The sequence below is a fragment of the Glycine max genome, chromosome 18, assembly GCF_000004515.6.
Source record: "Glycine max cultivar Williams 82 chromosome 18, Glycine_max_v4.0, whole genome shotgun sequence".
In the NCBI taxonomy this organism is placed as follows: Eukaryota; Viridiplantae; Streptophyta; class Magnoliopsida; order Fabales; family Fabaceae; genus Glycine; species Glycine max.
Window position 1 is genome coordinate 13,506,764 of NC_038254.2, and position 18,945 is coordinate 13,525,708.

The window sequence follows — 18,945 nt, forward strand, 5'->3', positions numbered from 1 at the left end:
ACCTTGAAATTAATAGGATTCTTTTCAGTGACATTTTTCTCTATAAGCTAATCGAAAAAGCTTAAAAGCTTTCCAACAACCTTATCAAACATACTCTAATATCTTTTATTAAAGTAAAATACTTAGTTTTTAAGAGGAAAATTGTTTGTTCTCTTTTGACGACAACGATGATAGCAAATAGACTTAAATGTGATTTTGGGCTTTCTATTTTATTCAATTCATAATTTTTATCTCTTTGTTTTAAAATTGAGACATTTGATTCTCCTATTTTAAAAAATTTGTAATTTTGGTCCCCTTATTTCAAAGTACAAGGCATTTATTTTTTATATTTTAGAAAATTCGTAATTTTGGTCATTTATTTTAAAAAAAAATCCACAATTTTGATTTAATATTTAATTTTGTCTATGTTTTATTTCTTTTATTTGATACTTTATAATTAATTATTTATTTCTTGATGATACCTTAAATGAATACGTTAAGATTAGGATTCAATTGGATCAAAAGAAAAAAAATAAAATATAACAAAATTGACTAAATAAGAGAACTAAATATTTTTATTTTAAAATAAAAAGATTAAAATTATGGATTTTTTAAAATAGAAAAACTAAATATCTCAATTTTAAAATAAAGAAACCAGACTTATGGATTAAATAAAATAGAGAGACCATAGTCTATTAAAGCCTAACAAATATTAAGATTTTTCAATTGCACAATATGAATTTGACAAATAATGTCTGTTAATTTTAGCTTCCTATATGGCTGTAAATTTTTTTTATAGAAGTTGTTTTTTATATTATTAAACAGGATAAATAATCTATTTATGCTTAAGCTAGGCATTCATTTACCTAATAATAAGTCCCAACATTTTTTTTCGTTTTTTTTTTCAAAACCAACAATTTTTTTATTATAAATGCATAGATTACAAGTCTGCTGCATCATGCAATCCCATTTTTAGGCAAACATTCATGCTATCCCTATAAACCTTTCATTTGGGTATAGGTAATTTACTCTAAAATAGTAAAAATCAATAATTAGGGATTAACAGAAATAATAAAATGCCCTTAATATCCCATTATTATTCTTGGAAAAAAGAAAAGAAAAAACATCGATTGGCGGTTACGTAACGATTCTGTTGGGCATCTCAATCCACTAACCTGATCATCTTCATCCTACTAGGGTTTCCAGAATTTCCCCAAATCAACTAACGTGTTTCTGAATGAATCTCATAACGACGCAGTATAAGAATACGATTCTTCCATAGCTTCGATTCCTCCACTGCACAGCATCATTCCACAGGGTACGGTGTCTTGATCCTTATTGACAATGCAGAAATTTCAAGTTTCCAGCTCTGTTGATTGGGACATTTAGATGATGCTAGTCGTTCTTGTTTCATAGTTATTGTTGAATCATGAAAGGTTTTAAATTGGAGTGCAAAATTGTTGTTTAAAGTGGATTCATTGTCGAACTTGTTTGCATTTTTTTTTTTTTTACATTTTTTAATGATTGTAATAAGTCAATTTAATATGCTAAAATTCCAAAAATGAGTCTTGTTAAGCGTGTTGGGAGGAGAGAACCGGCTAAAGGGTGACCAGCCGGGTCCCAGCACATATTAGTCATGGACAAAATCTGTAAATAATTTGCACCAATAACATAGTGACAAAAAAAATGTTAAACTTCAATTATTAAATATGGTTTTTTCCTTGAGATTTGTTAACTTACATATGTATTTATTCTCTCTTTTTTCCCATTATTGTGGCTCAGTTATTTTGATTGGGCCATTTTTGTTTTTTTTTTTTTTTTCTGCCAATCAGCTTTGCAGACTTTACTAGTTACTGGTATGCAGAAGACTAGCTTGATTCATTTCTGGGCATAGTAGCTTGATTTTAATTTTTTTAGTGTTATTATCCATAATAATTCCCATAATTTATAAGCTATTCATGATTGAAGCATATTAGAGTCTCCTTTTCATTCTAGCGTCTCAAATTGAATAATTTATCATCTCAACACGATATTAATGGTTGTCCCTTGCTTCTGTTGGTTGGATGATCAGTGATACTACTGTTAGTTTGTTTTTGATATCTATTTTTGCATTGCTATGCAGCTACATTTGGAAATTGGGATAGGTTTTTGAGCTTTTGGTAAAAATTTGTTATGTACACACACAGAGGCAGGATCAAATCAAAGGAAAAGATTGTTTTCATGTCATCTCTTTGATGTGCTTCAGGGTGGTTTCTTCCTGGGAATTACCTTGTTAAGCAGGCTGAGAGATATTGTAAAGCTCTTTGACAATAATACTAATTTTTTGGTTATGATATTCTGTGTTGTTTTCTAAAACGAGGATACCTTATCCTGCTTTGCATGCCTTATTTCCTCTGGAAAAACCATGCACCCCCGCCCCCCCCAAAAAAAAAAAATATTATTATCGAGTTTTGGGGAGGCTGTGCCTTAAAAGTAAAGAATTAAAAAAATATTTTCTTTGTAAGCTTTCATATTTTGAAAGAATTAACTATGCACCACTCTCTTGTTTTCAATTGTCTTTTTCCATGGATACGGGTAACTTTTATACAGCTTTTTGTTATCCTTAAATTCTATGTTGCGATGTATCCTATTGGGTTTATATTTTTTAATATCTTGTCTTGAAACTGTATGTGTTCAGGTAATAGGTGACTGGAGGGGGAAATAAAGAGAATTCTCAACCAAAGGGGTAGTGTTGCAATGTTCGCTTCTGAAGAAATTATGTCATTCAAATCTTACCAGAACCGGGCTAATTTGTTTGTGAAGGAATATTTACTAGCCGACTCTCTGATTCCATATATTTCTGTTATTAGTGGCATGTTAGCTTGCAAGATGGTATCTTCATTGTAATATGTTATCATTCTATTTTCTTCAAGAATGTCATATAAGACACATTAAAGTTATTGTGATTTCATTTTCTTTAATTATTTCCTTTCCTGTTTTTCAGGTCTACGAGCTTACTCAGCTTATTGGTTCTAATTACTTTAAGATCTATTCCAGCTTCTCCAAATTCCAACGTATTGAGTGGAACAACCGGTGACTGGATCTTTCTATTGAGTAGAAAAACTCTTGTTTTGTTGCTTGTGATACAAGATGTTTATAGATTTTTATTCTTTGGGCAGTGCTATATCAACTGTACATGCCATTTTCATAACAACTGTGTCGTTGTACATGGTGTTTTGCTCAAATCTATTTTCTGACTACCAGTCTACTGAACTTATTACTGAGCGAAGCTCTTCATTGTCGACTTTTGCACTGGGGGTAAGACTAATCTGGATGTTTTTCCTATTGTTTGTATTCTCCCTTCCTTTGAATTCCTGCCATTACTATTGTGGTATCTGAAATAAACCATGGAACCTAAAGTCTCACTCTGTCATATCATACAAGGGGTTGAGTAGTTCCTTGTTCAAATGCAATTTCCAGAGCATGTGATAGTAAAGGCTGTGTTTAGAAATTATATATTTGTTTTTAAGTGCATCAGATCATTTCAAGTGAATTTTGTATGTACAAGTATTAGAGTTCATTGCGGCAAGAAATTATGCTTTTGGTTTTGAGTTTCTAGGTTACAGAATTGGTAAAGTGAAAAGCAGGCAAGTTACCAACTTCTGTTTTCTCCAAAAAAGAAAAAAAAAAGGAACTAGACTTGGTGAATATCAAATATAGCTTGATTGTGAAAGTAAAAGAAAAATCTGTGTAGCCAATAAAGAAGGATCTCTTAAGATTAATGGTAGATTATCTACTAAATCTTTGCAATTTACCACTACAATTCTGACTTGAGATAAAGTATGTATATGGTCTTGAAGTTAGGTCACTTTGTATTATTCTACATGACAAGCAACCTTGTATATAATTAGCATCACCTTGATCATCATTTTTTTTCATGGAAATTTAAACAGTTGTGTCTAGCATTTTGATTAGTAACTGATGAGTGGAGTTTCAAATATTGTAAAATGACATGTTGGGATTGGGACAAAAATAAAAAGAATCACATAATGAGATAATAAACAACTTGTATTTAAGAGCTGACAAAGGAATCAGAGCATGCAAAACTAGAAAATAATGCATGTTGCATCATTGAAGCAACAATCAAGCACAGTTTGTTTATCAAGTTTTCCAATGATGTACCCTGCTTTTATTATTGTATGACTTGTTAAATAATAAATTTATAGAACTCTGGCAGGAATGCCGTGTTTGATTGCTAAAGTTTTTGTGGATTTGGACTTTCAATGATAGATATATCTCCTCCAACTCTTCCTGTGATGGGGTTTGGGACTTGCACATATATGAAATTTGGAGTCCACTTCTTACATTTTCTATTTGACATTCAATGAACATGGTCAAAGAATGTCTTATAAACATATTAAACTGATACTGATAGTATCTCCAATAAATACCTATAGGAGGAGGAATAGGTTGGCAGCAAGGAATCAATGGGCGTTATTCAATGTAACTGAATAGCATATAAACTATAGTTATTTACGTAACAAACTAGAGGGGAGGTTGTTATAAAAAGGGAGGGAGGGAGGGAAACCATGAGAGAAGAGTAGCTATTTTGGGAACTCATTGGCGTGGCAGAGGTTCAGGTCTCAAAATTGCCTGGAAGGTAATCTTGAGAATTGTACCCTGTTGGGTCTCTATTCTGTATCGCATTGATACTATGAGAGGCAATTTCTGCAATATCATTTAAATTGATTGCTAACTCTGCAGTCTTTACTCTCTATACGTTATGTTTCTTTTGTGTCTCTTAAATCACATCACATGGTTTTGTAATATTGGATGGTTGGGATCTAGTGGAGCTTATCAATTTGTTGAGCTTGTTCTTTTATAAGACACCTTCAAGTTTTTCTTTTTTAGTTGTTATGGAGACTAGATTTAAGAGTTTTGTCAAATCCTCAAATACATATCCTTCTATTAATATACAGTGCTGTCTTTTCCATAATCAGTTTTGTGATTGAAACAATGTCCTAGCCACATTTTGACGTAATAGCTCTTAAGATTTTCTTGGTGTTCATATTCTGCTAGCATTTCCTTTTTCTGGAATTCATTCTATTTCTTTTTTTACTTGTAATGATTCAAATCAACTTTGGTAATTGTTATCCTCTTCATTGTCCTTATACATTCAACAACCATTTTCTGATCTGCATTCTACATCACTTTGTTTTATCTGTTGAAGTCTTTATTTCTTATGTTTTGATATTTATTGCTACAGGTTTCTGTTGGTTACTTCATTGCTGATCTAGGGACGATATTATGGTTTTTTCCTTCTCTTGGTGGATATGAGTATGTAAGGATGATATCTTTTTAACTTGCAGAGTTTAAGCCAACCTGTCTTATGAAATTGAACTCTCTTAATCAATTTTAAGAAATTTCACTTGATAGGAACCCAGCTGGAGATGATTATGGTCGGGATTTAACCTGACTTCATATTAACATTGGTTCAGGTGATTCATCATCTGTTTTCTTTAGTAGCAGTAGCATATTCAATGTTGAGTGGGGAAGGACAGCTTTACACGTTCATGGTCCTGATCTCCGAGACAACTACTCCAGGAATCAATTTGAGATGGTAATCTTTCTCTTATAGTTGAATTCTATTATGTCATATAATATTTTTCTTTGTTAATGTTGTGGTGTTTGTGAAGGTATCTTGATGTAGCTGGAATGAAAAAGTCCAAAGCTTATCTCATCAATGGGGTTGTAATATTCATTTCTTGGCTGGTGAGTCAATCGTTTGAAATACATACACATATATAAAATAGAATGCACTCACAATTTTATGATGTCATCCAATCATGGATTGTTGTCATGTATGGTAAGTGTTGACTTTTTAATAATTAGTTAATTACTTTAATGTCATATCTAAGGTGATTTCTAATTAGTTGATAGTGTAAGATATATGTGTCTGTTCTTATTTTGAAATATCGTATGTGATATGTTGAATATATAGAATACTCGTTTTTGTCATGTGTGGGTTTGCTTACCAAAATGGTACATCTGCAGGTTGCCAGAATACTTCTGTTCATTTACATGTTTTACCATGTCTACTTGCACTTTGATAAGGTAATGGCACCCTGAATTTAAAAGTTGTCTTTTGGTGTAGTGCCATATAGGTAGCAGATTTTGACATTCAATTCTTGGCCTTTAATGACTCAAACGATGTCTACACATTATTCTCTTGGATGATAAATGGCCTAGATCATGGATCTATGTATTTCTTCTTATCAGCTAAAATTGTAATTTATGCTTTCCAATTTGGGAGCAGGAAGGTTGTTTGTGGTGCAAGGATCGATATTTTACTATGGTTGTATTGTGTCTATAGACACATGTACAAGCATACCACTATCACTATGCCTACATAATAACTAATGAGGCCTCAAATTGGTGAAGTTGGTCTAATGAATTTAGATTTAGGACCTATTTGATAAACTTTTCTAGAAAAAAATTCAGAAGAAACAATTAAAAGGAATAATGAAAAGAAAAAAAAAACTTTTCTGTAAGCTATAATTAGCTTATGCAGAATTGTTTTTTTTTTTACTGGAAGCTTATGCAAAAGTTAAAAATCAGTTTTTATAGAAGTTAATATGATGAAACTTTTATAAATTAGTTTATGCATGAGAATTTTAGTTTATGGAGATTTTTTTTTCATTTCTCATTATTTTCTTCTTTTATAAGTATTTCTGGAAAAGTTTATCCAAATAAGTCCTTATTGGGACCTTGTTGGATAACTTATTTGTCACTCAAGAAAGGTGTTAACAATTTCTTTATAACGTGTGGGGTAATTTGGCTGTTGGATAATTTTTTTTTTACCTTATTTCTGGTAAAATGATGTGGTTGATAAAGGTAAGGATCACATGGCTTTGTTGGATTATTCAACAGGTTGAGCAGATGCACACCTTTGGGCGGATATTAGTAATTGTTGTGCCATTGGTGCTATCGGTTATGAACTTGGTTTGGTTTGCAAAGATTATCAAAGGCTTGAGGAAGACATTGGCAAAGAGGCAGTAAATAATCTGCTTAGTGAAACTTTTTTGAAGAAAATGTATAGGTTACCCCTACCCATGTCGATATCAACCTCTCCCTGCTTCCCAGTGGACCTGATCTTATTGTATACACTTTTCATACACGAGAGGAAATTTACTTACTTTAGAGTATAAGGCTCGCACTTAATTACTTATTATTAATTTTACTTTTATCCAAATGGCTCTAGATTATAATCCTTCCATACTTGAACATAAACAAAATTAACCCACTTTTATGCTAATTAAGATAGTTTTTTTTACAGAACTTATAACTTATCTACTATTTGTATTTAACAAATAATCTTTTTTTACCAATATGTCTTTCATTAGAAATAGCTAGAATTTCAAGTAATTGAAGGGTACTTTTAAGATAATATCATCAAATAAGATGAAAATAGTCAATATTTGCTTATAATTTTTTTTGTTGCTTATATTTAAGTTAAGAGGAAATAGTGTACTTTTATATGAAAATAAGAAATAGATTAAAATATGATATTAATTTGAGAGCTATTATAATTATTGACTCTAATGATTAATTTAAAATATTACTACTAAATTGAAATTTTAATTTTTAATATAGTTATTAAATTTTAAACATATTAAAACCATTCAAATACTAAATGTTATTTTATTGAAGAACTATTTTTTTTTTTTGTTTATCATCATCGTAACTTATTAATTTTTTTTAAAAAAAAAACAATAGTTAGTGAACGATTGGTTTTAATGAGTTTTAAAAGCTTTGAAGTTGGCTTAGTGGTAGCGGGTTGGATACTATGCACAAGGTTTTCAATTCAAACCCTGCTGCTATTATGCGCTAAAAATTATTTAATGCATTTTTTCATTAATAAATTTAGGTATGCTGCAAATGATTCATAGGGTGTAGGGTCTCAACCTAGTATTGTTGAGAAATGTTCAAAGTTTTGATTTTGTGTTCGAAAATAATTGAAAGGGTGAAGCTTGGAGAAAAAGAAAAGGTTTTTTTTTGTGCAGATTAGCGAGCTATTAGTTTGTATACGGAGAGAAGAAGAGAAGTCTCGATGAGTATTTTTGTCAAGCGAATTCCTGAATTCACTGAGTGAAAAAATTGTCTCTGGCCATTCTCACTTAGCAAAATCCCAAAATTTATTGAGCAAAAATGTCATGTAATTAGCAAATTTTAGAGTGAGAATTAAGAGAGGTTGTCTTCATGGAAGTTGTAACACTAGATGTGAGCTATAACTAATGGCTTTGGACTCAAAAAAAAATAACTACAACTCTAATTATGATCAAATTAGTAAGACTTTTAGGGTTTGGTAAAAGTGTCACATTGTTCATATTGGGCATAGTATACTTCTAAATCAGGTTTTCCCGTAAATGTCATAAACACATAATAAAAGTTAAACGAGATAGCAACCTAAAAACTTAGGAGATGACATGTCAACCATAAATATCAAGTGGATAATTATTACAATGGTAAATTAGTGTAAATTTATGATATATTGTTAAGTCTGTGACTAATTTATTGTTGAGATCATTATATTATTGTTGATATAACTAGATTCTTAATAAGATGATTGTATTATTGTTGAGATGACTATTTCATCAATTGAGATTATTATATATTGTTAAATTCACGATGTTATTATATTGAATTACCTTTAAGTGAATGATATCTTTTTTTAATAATTTAATTTGAGAATTATGTAGTATAATGTTATGAATGTATATTAAATGTTAGAAAATGTTTAAAAACATTAAATGAATCAACTTTAGTTTTGAAAATTTGAAAACCAGTAACTTGGGAAAGGAGAATTTTCTTGGGAGAAATTCTGATTTGTTGAGTGATTTGGAGTCTAGCTTAGTGAATATTTTAAGTATACTCCTATGTTTTAAAATTTTTCTGGCTTTCCCAAGTTGTGAAAGTGTTTCATAAATTTGAAGTAAATTTATTTAAATGTATAAGCTAAGGGACAAATTTATGTAAAGATTTAAATGGATTGTTGTTGCTGAAGATTAATTGAATACTTTAAACTGGCCATATTGAGATTATAGATACTAAGATATTGTATCTCAAACCTCAAAAGAATCCAAGTAAAATATGATTAATGTTGGATGTTGTAAGTGGATCTTTTTTTTGGAAACATTGTGGAGAGTGTAATCCTTTTTTTTCCTTGATTTGCTTTATGTTTAGTGTTCATCAACTTATATGTTTAGGATTGTTTTTGCAAATACCAAACATGATCAGAAAAAAAAAATAACAAAGGATGAGTCCCAGACTAAGTCGTCCTTTTTAAGACATTCACTACTATAAAATATAAATTTAACATCGTCTGCTTAACATCGGTTTTTGACAAAACTGATGTGAACATAAATGTGATGACATAATTAATACTGTAAATAACATGTATACATTAACATCGATTTTTCTGAAAAACTGATGTTAATGAACTAAAGTTAACATCAGTTCTTGAAAAACTGATGTTTACATTACTTAGTTAACATCGGGTTTTGAAGAACCAATGTTAGCTTCAGTTCATTAACATCGATTTTTCAGGAAATCGATGTTAACATATGATAAGTTAATATCGATTTTTGCCAGAAAATCGATGTTAACTTTAACATCATTTGATTAACATCGGTTTGTTATTGAAAATCGATGTTGGGCTTACATATTTAAAAATATTAGAACATGAGCCCTATTTTGCTCATGCTCTCTTCTTTTTCGTCTCTATCTTTGCAACATTTCGTGACTGTATCTCTCTATCTCTGCAACCTTTCGCGACTTTGTGTCAGGTACTTTTCGCGACTTTGTCTCAGGTATTTTTTATTATGAATGTAGCAAACAATGCCTCAATGAGAGGGGCTAGTGCTAGCTAGATAGGGTTGTGTTGCTGAGCATGCAGATTTTGTGCATGTTTAGAGCTTGCTTTTTTGGGATTGATTTATTTTGGGTTTCTGGGGTATGTATATTGGAATCTGGCACCAAAGTTATGAAAGCTTGCTTCAGTATAATAGGAAGCACCAATATAAATATGTTGATGCCTACTATTGATATATAGCATTGACCATACACGAAACTAGCTAGAGAGAATAGAAACGGCTAATAGTAGTACACTACATAGGTAGTAAACCACAGAAAACTTTAGTGGCTTGCATAACTTTAGTTAAATTTAGCAGCTTTTAATGCTTATCCTATATATATTATAATGACATCAGTATTTCTTACTTGTTACCTCCTAAGAGATTCCCTTTGGAGTCCTTACTGGTTTGTTAATCTTTTAGCTGAAACACTGCATTTTGGCCATGAGGTTGATACGGGGTTGGATATTTTTTATAAGCTAACATTGTTGGAACATCCTAATAGAGAATTTGAGATTTGAGATCATACCTCAGTTTACCTATGTCTAGAAATCTGGCCTAGACGCTTTTTGTTTCAAGGCATACTTTACATGTAGTTCACTAAATACAATCTATGGAGAAGCAATAGACTTCTTTATCAGATACTTTTGTAATCCTTATTATTCAAATGTACCCATTCTTTGCTACAAGAAAGCACTTTAAATTATAGTATTAGGTAGTAATTTTTGCAGTTGTGTTGATCATGGTCGCCCTCACATGACTAACGGGTGCCCTCACTTTAAATTGCCAATTGGCTGGTGCCACATTGAAGCTTGTCAGAGTTCTGGCATCACTGGTGGTGACTTGAGAAGAGAGGGATTGTCCATTGAGGTATGAGTTTTTATGATTTACTGGTGTGTTCATAAATTACATGCATCTTGTTGTTTTTATGATTTTCACTTCCTACTACTTTTGGGTTTGATGTTGTGATAACTATCTTAAGGATTACATTGCAGCTAAGAGTGGATTTTACTGCTGATCAAACACAAAAGGTATTTGACAGGATCCTAAAAAAGTTAGGTCGTACTGCCCCACCAGTTCTTGGATTTCACATGCAAAAAGGAGGTAAGAAGCTGCATTTTTTATACCATGCACTTTCATACCCTGAACATATCTATTGGTCCTTACGGTTTTCACTTTCATGCCCAATTATGATTCATACATTGCAAAACACATGAGCTTGAAATGTGGCATTAGCTGCAAGATTTGAATATAGGGACCAAATAAGGTCCACACAACAATGACAATAGTAAATGATTAGCAATAGAAATATCTAGAGATAGCATTCACATTATGTTTTACAGCTTGCAACAAAGTTTTTCATTCATGTTGATAAATTTCAGAGAGGAAATGGTGAGATACAAATTTTATTATTTACTATTAGTTACATGATCTGTCATTTGTACATCCTAACACATTAGTGCATGTTTGGGTTAAAGTTGACAGTTAATTTTGGGAGTAGTTTTCATTTTGCAAAGTAAGTTTGCAAAAGAAACGTTAGTCTTGCTTTTATGAAAACTTGGTTTCAGGCAACGAACATACTTTTAAGAATAATCAGTTCATGTTTGATTTGTAGTTGGAAATGGTGTTGCACACGTTCCAATGCAAATCCAAAGGATAAATGAAAAATAAACTAAAAAGTAAAGATCTTGATTTTTTGGTAAAATGACTTTTTCCTCAAACCAAGCAAGCCTGTTTGCCTTAAACATGTTAAGAAACTGAGTTTAGTCTTCAACCTGAGTTTGAAACACCTCAATCGTGAATCCAAACACCATTTTCCCCCTCCTTGTAAAGAAAGTGTGTATGGAGGTTTTTGTTTTTGGCATCAGTGAATGAATAAGAAAGGGAAATATGTATACCTTAGGTGGGCCTTCCAAAGAATTTGTACTGTATAGCCGGGCATTGTCTACAAGCTGGCAATAAGTCAGAAATGCATCAGCAAATCTCTTGTGAGATGTTTTAAACTATCGAAGGTTACTTATGATGTGTAAGGATTGAGGATCACTCAAATATAATAGTCAACTACAGTTGCTATGTAAACTTGTTGGTAAGTGTTGTGACTTTGGTTCTTACTATTACATTAGATGAGCTTGCTACCGGTAGCTGGAGGCTTGTCTGTTGCAGCACTGGTTGTTTTGGTGGTTCTATTTATAGATTTATTTGCTGCGTGTGCTTATATTGATCTTGTTATGTTAATTATATTTGTCTTCACTGGAAAGTTGACCTGGCTTTAATGTGCTGTATGTTAAGTGCATTCTCTGATAGGAAAAAGCAAACAAACTATATATGAATGGGTTATGGTCTAAAGAAGAGAAATTATATGTATATACATTTGAAGGATTTAGTGTTTGATTTTAGATTCTGTATACAAGAGAATTATTTTTGGGATCTAAATTATTAAATATGCATCTTCATTAGGAGTGAGAATATGCTAGGTCGGCCTACAGGGGCCTACGACCTGACCTACATAAAGTCTGGATTGGCCTGACCTATTTAATTAAAAGGTTAGGCTCAGGCTTTTTTAAAAGCCTATTAAATTAAATAGACCAAGCTTAGGCTTATTAAAAAGCCTTATAAGTCTGATAGGTCGGCCTATATATATACTTATATTATTTTTTGGATACAATTAATATTATTTTTTAAAAAATTAGCAAATTCCATCCCTATAATTAAATAAAATTTTAATTACAAGGTGTGAATCAGGTGTTCCTTTATATTTCTCATTATTTTTATTAGTTTTCTTATTTCTGTTAACAGTTCCTTTTTTATTCCTATTAGATTTCCTTTTTTCTTTTATTACGTTTATGTATTCTAGAGCAAATAAAAATCATATCCTATTACGTTCCTATACAAAAATCATATCCTATCATATCCTATTACGTTCCTATACAAAAATCATATCCTTTTTCTATCAGGTTTCTTTTTTTTTTAACTTTCCTATTAAGTTTCTAACCAAACAAAAATCATATCATATCATATCCTATTACGTTTCTATACAAAAATCATATCCTATCATATCCTATTAAGTTCCTATACAAAAATCATATCTTATCATATCCTATTAAGTTCCTATACAAAAATCATATCCTTTTCCTCTCAGGTTTCCTTTTTTTCCTATTACGTTCCTAAGCAAACAAAAATCATATCCTTTTCACTTCAAGCTTTTTGATAGAGGTAATTAACATTCTATGTTTAGCCTATTATAGAAGGTGTGTTATTTTTTTTTTTATTAAAAACAACTAGGAATATTAAAGATTTAATGTGAAGAAGACTTTTAAATAGGCTTTTAAATAGGCTACCAGGCCAGGCCGAGGCAAAATAAAAGTCTTTGATAGGCTATAGGTCAGGTTCAGGCCTCAAAAATTAATCGTAGGCTAGGCTCAGACCTTTTAAAGTCTGGTCTGGCCTGACCTATTCTCACCCCTATTCTCCATCCATGAAGTAGCTGAAGGCATTTTTTTGTTAATGGATTAGTTTCATATTGAAAATTAAAGTGAATATTATTTGAATATGGGAAGACCTTCTTAGTTATGATCCTCTATGACCTATGTAGGAAATGTTTGATTGTGTTTAAATATGTAGTCAACTGTATTTATGTTCATTAGATTAGAATAATTAGTCTCAAATGATTTGGCTAGAGATTTGTTAATCCACAAGTCAGCTATTTTATTTAGTAAGTTCTGTTCACTATGACAATGTGTACCACCATTAGCACCAGTATGTTTATATTCCAGCATGCTTCACTCTATCTGCTTTTAAATATTTGAATTTTAGACGACTTAAATTCTTGTATTCTACTAAGGTGGCGTGTTCCTTCTTTTTTTTTTTTTAATATCTCGAGCCACGAGGAAACTTAATGTAATTTTCAACTTGATTTATAATAAGACAGGCACATGTTTTTAGTTCACATTAGGTTATACATTTTTCTAAAAAAAATTGTAGTTGCTGTCGCTAACCTGAATGATGTTGGTTATCCTATTTCCTAGCAGAATTCGATATAGTTAACAATATTTTATTGACACAGAAGGATCAGCTAATATTGAAAATAAAGTTATTAGAATATGATTACTAGTGGCTTCCACGACATGCTAACCTTGAAGCTACGAATATTCCAAAGTTTAAATATATATGTTGCACCTATATGATCACCTGAATGAGAAATGAGAATTAGACAGATAACTGCGTTAACTTTCTGTACAAGAACTTCATGGCGATTTGTCTCAGTTTTGTTTTGAATGGAAAATGTGAAGGACAGATAACTATCTAGATTCAAGTTTATTTCTTTAACCTTGTTACCTTTTTCACCTTTTCAAATACTATATGGTTACATCTAATCTAACTAACTACTAGAGTGGTTGTGCAAACGTACATTTTTCCTTTTTTAACTTTTAGTTAACGCCCAAATTAATTCTCGAGCTTTTTCTGTCTTTGGAAGTTATTTTACGTATTCTTCTTGAATCAAATTTTCTAATTATTTTTTCTGGCTTGTAGGGTGCAGATTTGTCCCACGTATTTTGTGCAAAAAAAATAGGCTACTCCTATCATTAAAAGCTACTGACCGAGTTCATTGAGCACCCTGTTTTGGAAGAATCATTTAGTGTTAGGTGCAACTTCTATGTACTTACAAGCAACAACATCTGTTCAAGTTTCATGCAAGTTGCTCAACTAATTTGTTCAACACCAAATGAATATTTGTTGCTGTAAATTACTATATTGAGTTTATACAATGTTGCTGTTGTCTCTCGTGTTTAATACGATTACTAATTGCTTCTGGTCATTCCATATTCATTTAATGAAATGGCTTATATCAAACACACACAATAGAGAGAATGAGAGAGAACCTATTGAATGAAAATACACAAATGTTTGGCTTAAGTACTTACAATATTTATACTAACTACACTGGTTTATTTACGAAGAGAATGCAACTGGAGTATACCGATGTTGCTTATGTACACCTAGTACTTACACTTCGTACGTATGGACTAACTAATTGACTCAACCTAGAAAATGTTTGCTAGATGGTCATTTAAATTCAGAAGAAGACCAATTGTAATATGTCCAGATTCCAGAAGGTACCATGTAGGAAATGAGAGAAAGAGAAAACACATGTATTTGGCTTGTGTAGTTACTGTATTTTTTCTAACTGTACAGATTTAAAAAATATATATGTATTGTACTACATCTAATAGTATTTTTCTCAAAAAAACAGCTCATAACTAACAATTCTTTTGGATCAATTTAGGGTTTAAATATTATATACATACCTGATAGGTCCATAATGATTTTGAAAGATCTATATCTCCATTTTCAAATCCAGTGATCTTTATTTCACCTCTAATTTCTGCTCCATCCTTCTCAAGAAAAGCAAAACTAAGAGGAAGAAAGTGTTACTTGGCATTACATAACTAGGTTTGTCACTCATCCAATGCTAAGGGAGATTTCATCACTAAAGTCCTATCTTTTCATTCATTCTTTCTCTGATCACCGAACCAGTAGTTATCAGATTCATACTTAAACACATGAAATCAACCATGTGTCTAGTGGCCATTAAAACCTTCTACATAGATACATTTCTGGGGCAAATAAGGTGTACTAAGTTAAATGAGGGACCTTTTTTTAGGGACCTTTTTTTATTGCTCCATTGCTTCCTCAGTACCAATCCATGAGCCCAGCTTATTGAGGGACCTTTTTTTTATTACTTTTCTATCCAAATGTTATTATATTACTTAGTTGAATATATTTTGCATTCTGCCTCTCCATTATTTTATCAACACCTTGATATCATTATTGGTAAATACATGATTATCTAATATCTTCATATGCACAAAGCCATTGGGACTATTTCAATTGCATTAGTATGTTGTAATTAACCCACTTGGATTTATATTTTCGTTTATGCTGGATTTGTTTATTATACTTCCTACTAAACACTCAAAATTCATAGTTATATATATATATGATCGAATTTTACTTGATATATCGAAGTTTGTGTTATATCTCACTTAGCATTGAAATATTTTTTGTAGGCACTATTTATCTAGTTGTTTGCATCGTGATCACGACATTTATTGTTGGACACTGTACTGATCATCATCACAGGTACAAAAGTTTTTCATAAATTTTTTATGTTTAATTTTGTTACGATTGTTTCTTTTATGTTGTTGTATGTAATTAATGTACTTTGCTTTAGATACAACTTTTGTTCATAATGAATGAACCTTAGATTCCCGTTTGAGATTAAATACAATGATTCTTACGGACAGTTTACATTAATCATTGTATTGAATCTTGAATTGTCCGTTTGGACAGTTTGGGGAGACTCATTTTTTTATGATAGATTCATGCGTTAAGGTTAACATTATTTTGTTTAATTTGATGAAATTTCGGTATAATGCATTTCTAGTTGTGTGAATTGACAAACATGCAGAATGGATCCCAATCTGAACCGTTTGATGTAGAAATGGGAGATCGCTTGGAGGATATGATTCGTGACCTTGGACAAGAGTCTTTTCAGCAAGCACATGCCCCTATGTATGATACATTGCAAACTGATTCAAAGAAACCTTTGTATCCGGGGTGCAAGAATTGCTTGACGTTGTTGTCAGCGGTGTTAAGTATGGTTAATGTGAAGGCCAGATATGGGTGGAGTGACAAAAGCTTTAGTTCGCTGCTTCAAGTAGTGCATGATATGCTTCCAGAGGAAAACATGTTGCCTAAAAGTTACTATCAGGCGAAGAAGATAATGTGTCCGATGGGTATAGAGTATTAGAAGATTCATGCTTGCCCGAATGATTGCCTATTGTACAGACATGAATTTCAAAGAAATGCCCAAATGCTCTAGGTGTGGGGTATCACGGTATAAAGTGAAGGATGATGAGGAGTGTAGTAGTGATGAAAACTCAAAGAAGGGCTCGTCAGCGAAGGTGTTGTGGTATCTTCCCATCATTTCAAGGTTTAAGCGTCTATTTTCTAATGGAGATGATGCAAAAGACCTAACATGGCATGCAAATGGGAGAAACAGCGATGGAATACTCCGTCATCCGGCTGATTCCTTGCAATGGAAGAAGATTGATCGTTTGTATCCGGATTTCGTCAAAGAGGCAAGAAATCCTAGGCTAGGACTAGCCACTGATGGAATGAATCCATATGGTAGTTTAAGCACTCAACACAGTTCGTGGCCAGTTTTGCTAGTAATTTACAATTTGCCTCCTTAGTTGTGCATGAAGCGAAAATACATGATGTTGTCTATGATGATATCGGATCCAAGACAGCCTGGAAATGACATCAATGTTTATCCCAGCCCCTTAATTAAAGATGTCAAAATTGTGGGATGAGGGAGTTTTAGTGTTTGATGGGTTTTGAAATGAGACTTTTCATTTGCGTGTAATTCTTTTTTGTACCATTAATGACTTTCCAGCATATGGGAATTTGAGCGGTTACAATACTAAGGGTCATCATTCATGCACCATCTGTGAAGAAGACACAAGCTACATACAACTGAAACATGGTAGAAAAATAGTCTATACTAGGCATCAACATTTTCTAAAACCTCATTACCCTTACTGGCAATTGAAAAAAGCATTTAATGGAAGTCAAGAGCATGAAAATGCACCGACACCGTTGACTGGTGACCAGGTCTTCCAGCGGGTTCAACACCTGAATACTACATTTGGAAAGACCCAAAAGAAGCAAAAAAAATAAGACTTGCATATGGAAGAAAAGGTTGATTTCGTTTGATCTTCCGTACTATGTTGATCTAGATGTTAGACATTGTATTGATGTTATGCATGTGGAGAAAAATGTATGTGATAGTGTCATTGGGACGCTCTTTAGCATTCAAGGCAAGACGAAAGATGGTTTGAATACTTGTCAAGATCTAGTTGAGATGGGTGTACGAGTGTCATTACATCCAAGGTCTGATGGTAAAAAAATATACTTGCCTCCAGCTTGTCATACTTTGTCTAGAAAGGAGAAGATCAGTTTTTGTCAGTGTCTGCGTCGGGTCAAAGTCCCACAAGGATACTCTTTGAATATTAAGAGCCTTATGCAGTTGAAGGATCTTAAGTTGGTAGGCTTAAAGTCTCACGATGTCACATCTTGATGCAACAATTGTTATTCGTGGTCATACGAGACATTTTTTCTAACAAAGTCAGGCTTGCCATAACTCGGCTGTGATTTTTCTTCAATGCCATATGTAGCAAAGTCCTTAATCCTGTGAAGTTAGATGAACTGAAAAACGAGCCTGTTATTATATTATGTTAGTTGGAGATGTATTTTCCTCCTGCTTTCTTTGACATCATGGTTCACTTAATTGTTCATTTGGTCAGAGAAATCAAATGTTGTGGTCCTGTTTATTTACGATGGATGTACCTGGTTGAGCGATACATGAAGATCTTAAAATGGTATACCAAGAATCTACACCATCTAGAAGCATCTATTGTTGAAAGGTACATTGCAGAAGAAGCAATTGAATTTTGTTCAAAGTACATTGAAAAAGCTAAACCTGCTAGGCTTCCCGAGTCTCGGCATGATGAAAGAGTGGGAGGTAAGGGTTCAAGAGGACTGCATGTTATCACTCTAATTCTAGAAGATTTGCAACAAGCTCATTTGTATGTGTTGAATAACAGTGATGAAGTTTTGCCATACATACTTCGCCACAAAGGTTTAGTAAAGGAAAGTAATCCAAAAATTTCGAAGAACAAGGTCTTGAAAGAGCATAACAAGACTTTCCTGTGGAAGAAAAGCTTTCCAAGTTTATTTTGATGATGCCAAAGACTCAAGTCAAGAATCAAGAGTCAAACAAGTTTCAAGAATCAAAGAATCGTTCAATCGAGAACCAAGATTCAAGAGAAGACTCAAGATATGCAAGAACTTCAAGAAAAGCTTCAAGATAAGTATAAAAAGATTTGTTCAAAATAGCACAATTTGTCCAAAAGAATTTTTTAAAGAAAAATCCTTTACCATAGTTTTTACTCTCTGGTAATTGATTATCAGAAAGCAGTAATTGATTACCAGAAGCCCAAATAGTTTTATA

General features: G+C 32.2%; 1 protein-coding gene across 2 annotated transcripts; it reads left to right on the plus strand.

Moving 5' to 3' along the window:
• Positions 1-1,045: 1,045 nt before the first annotated feature.
• LOC100779164 (TLC domain-containing protein 4-B) lies at positions 1,046-7,234 on the plus strand. 2 transcript variants are annotated; one of them, XM_003551890.5, is made up of 9 exons: positions 1,046-1,297; positions 2,657-2,850; positions 2,963-3,051; positions 3,138-3,276; positions 5,225-5,299; positions 5,457-5,578; positions 5,655-5,730; positions 6,013-6,072; positions 6,889-7,234. In XM_003551890.5, exons 2-9 carry the CDS (start codon positions 2,716-2,718, stop codon positions 7,015-7,017), a joined length of 825 nt encoding a protein of 274 aa, XP_003551938.1. In that variant the 5' UTR covers positions 1,046-1,297; positions 2,657-2,715; the 3' UTR covers positions 7,018-7,234. The 2 variants fall into 2 exon arrangements, with proteins under 2 accessions (XP_003551938.1, XP_040867861.1); XM_041011927.1 differs by lacking the exon at positions 1,046-1,297 and adding an exon at positions 1,305-1,835.
• Positions 7,235-18,945: the final 11,711 nt, after the last annotated feature.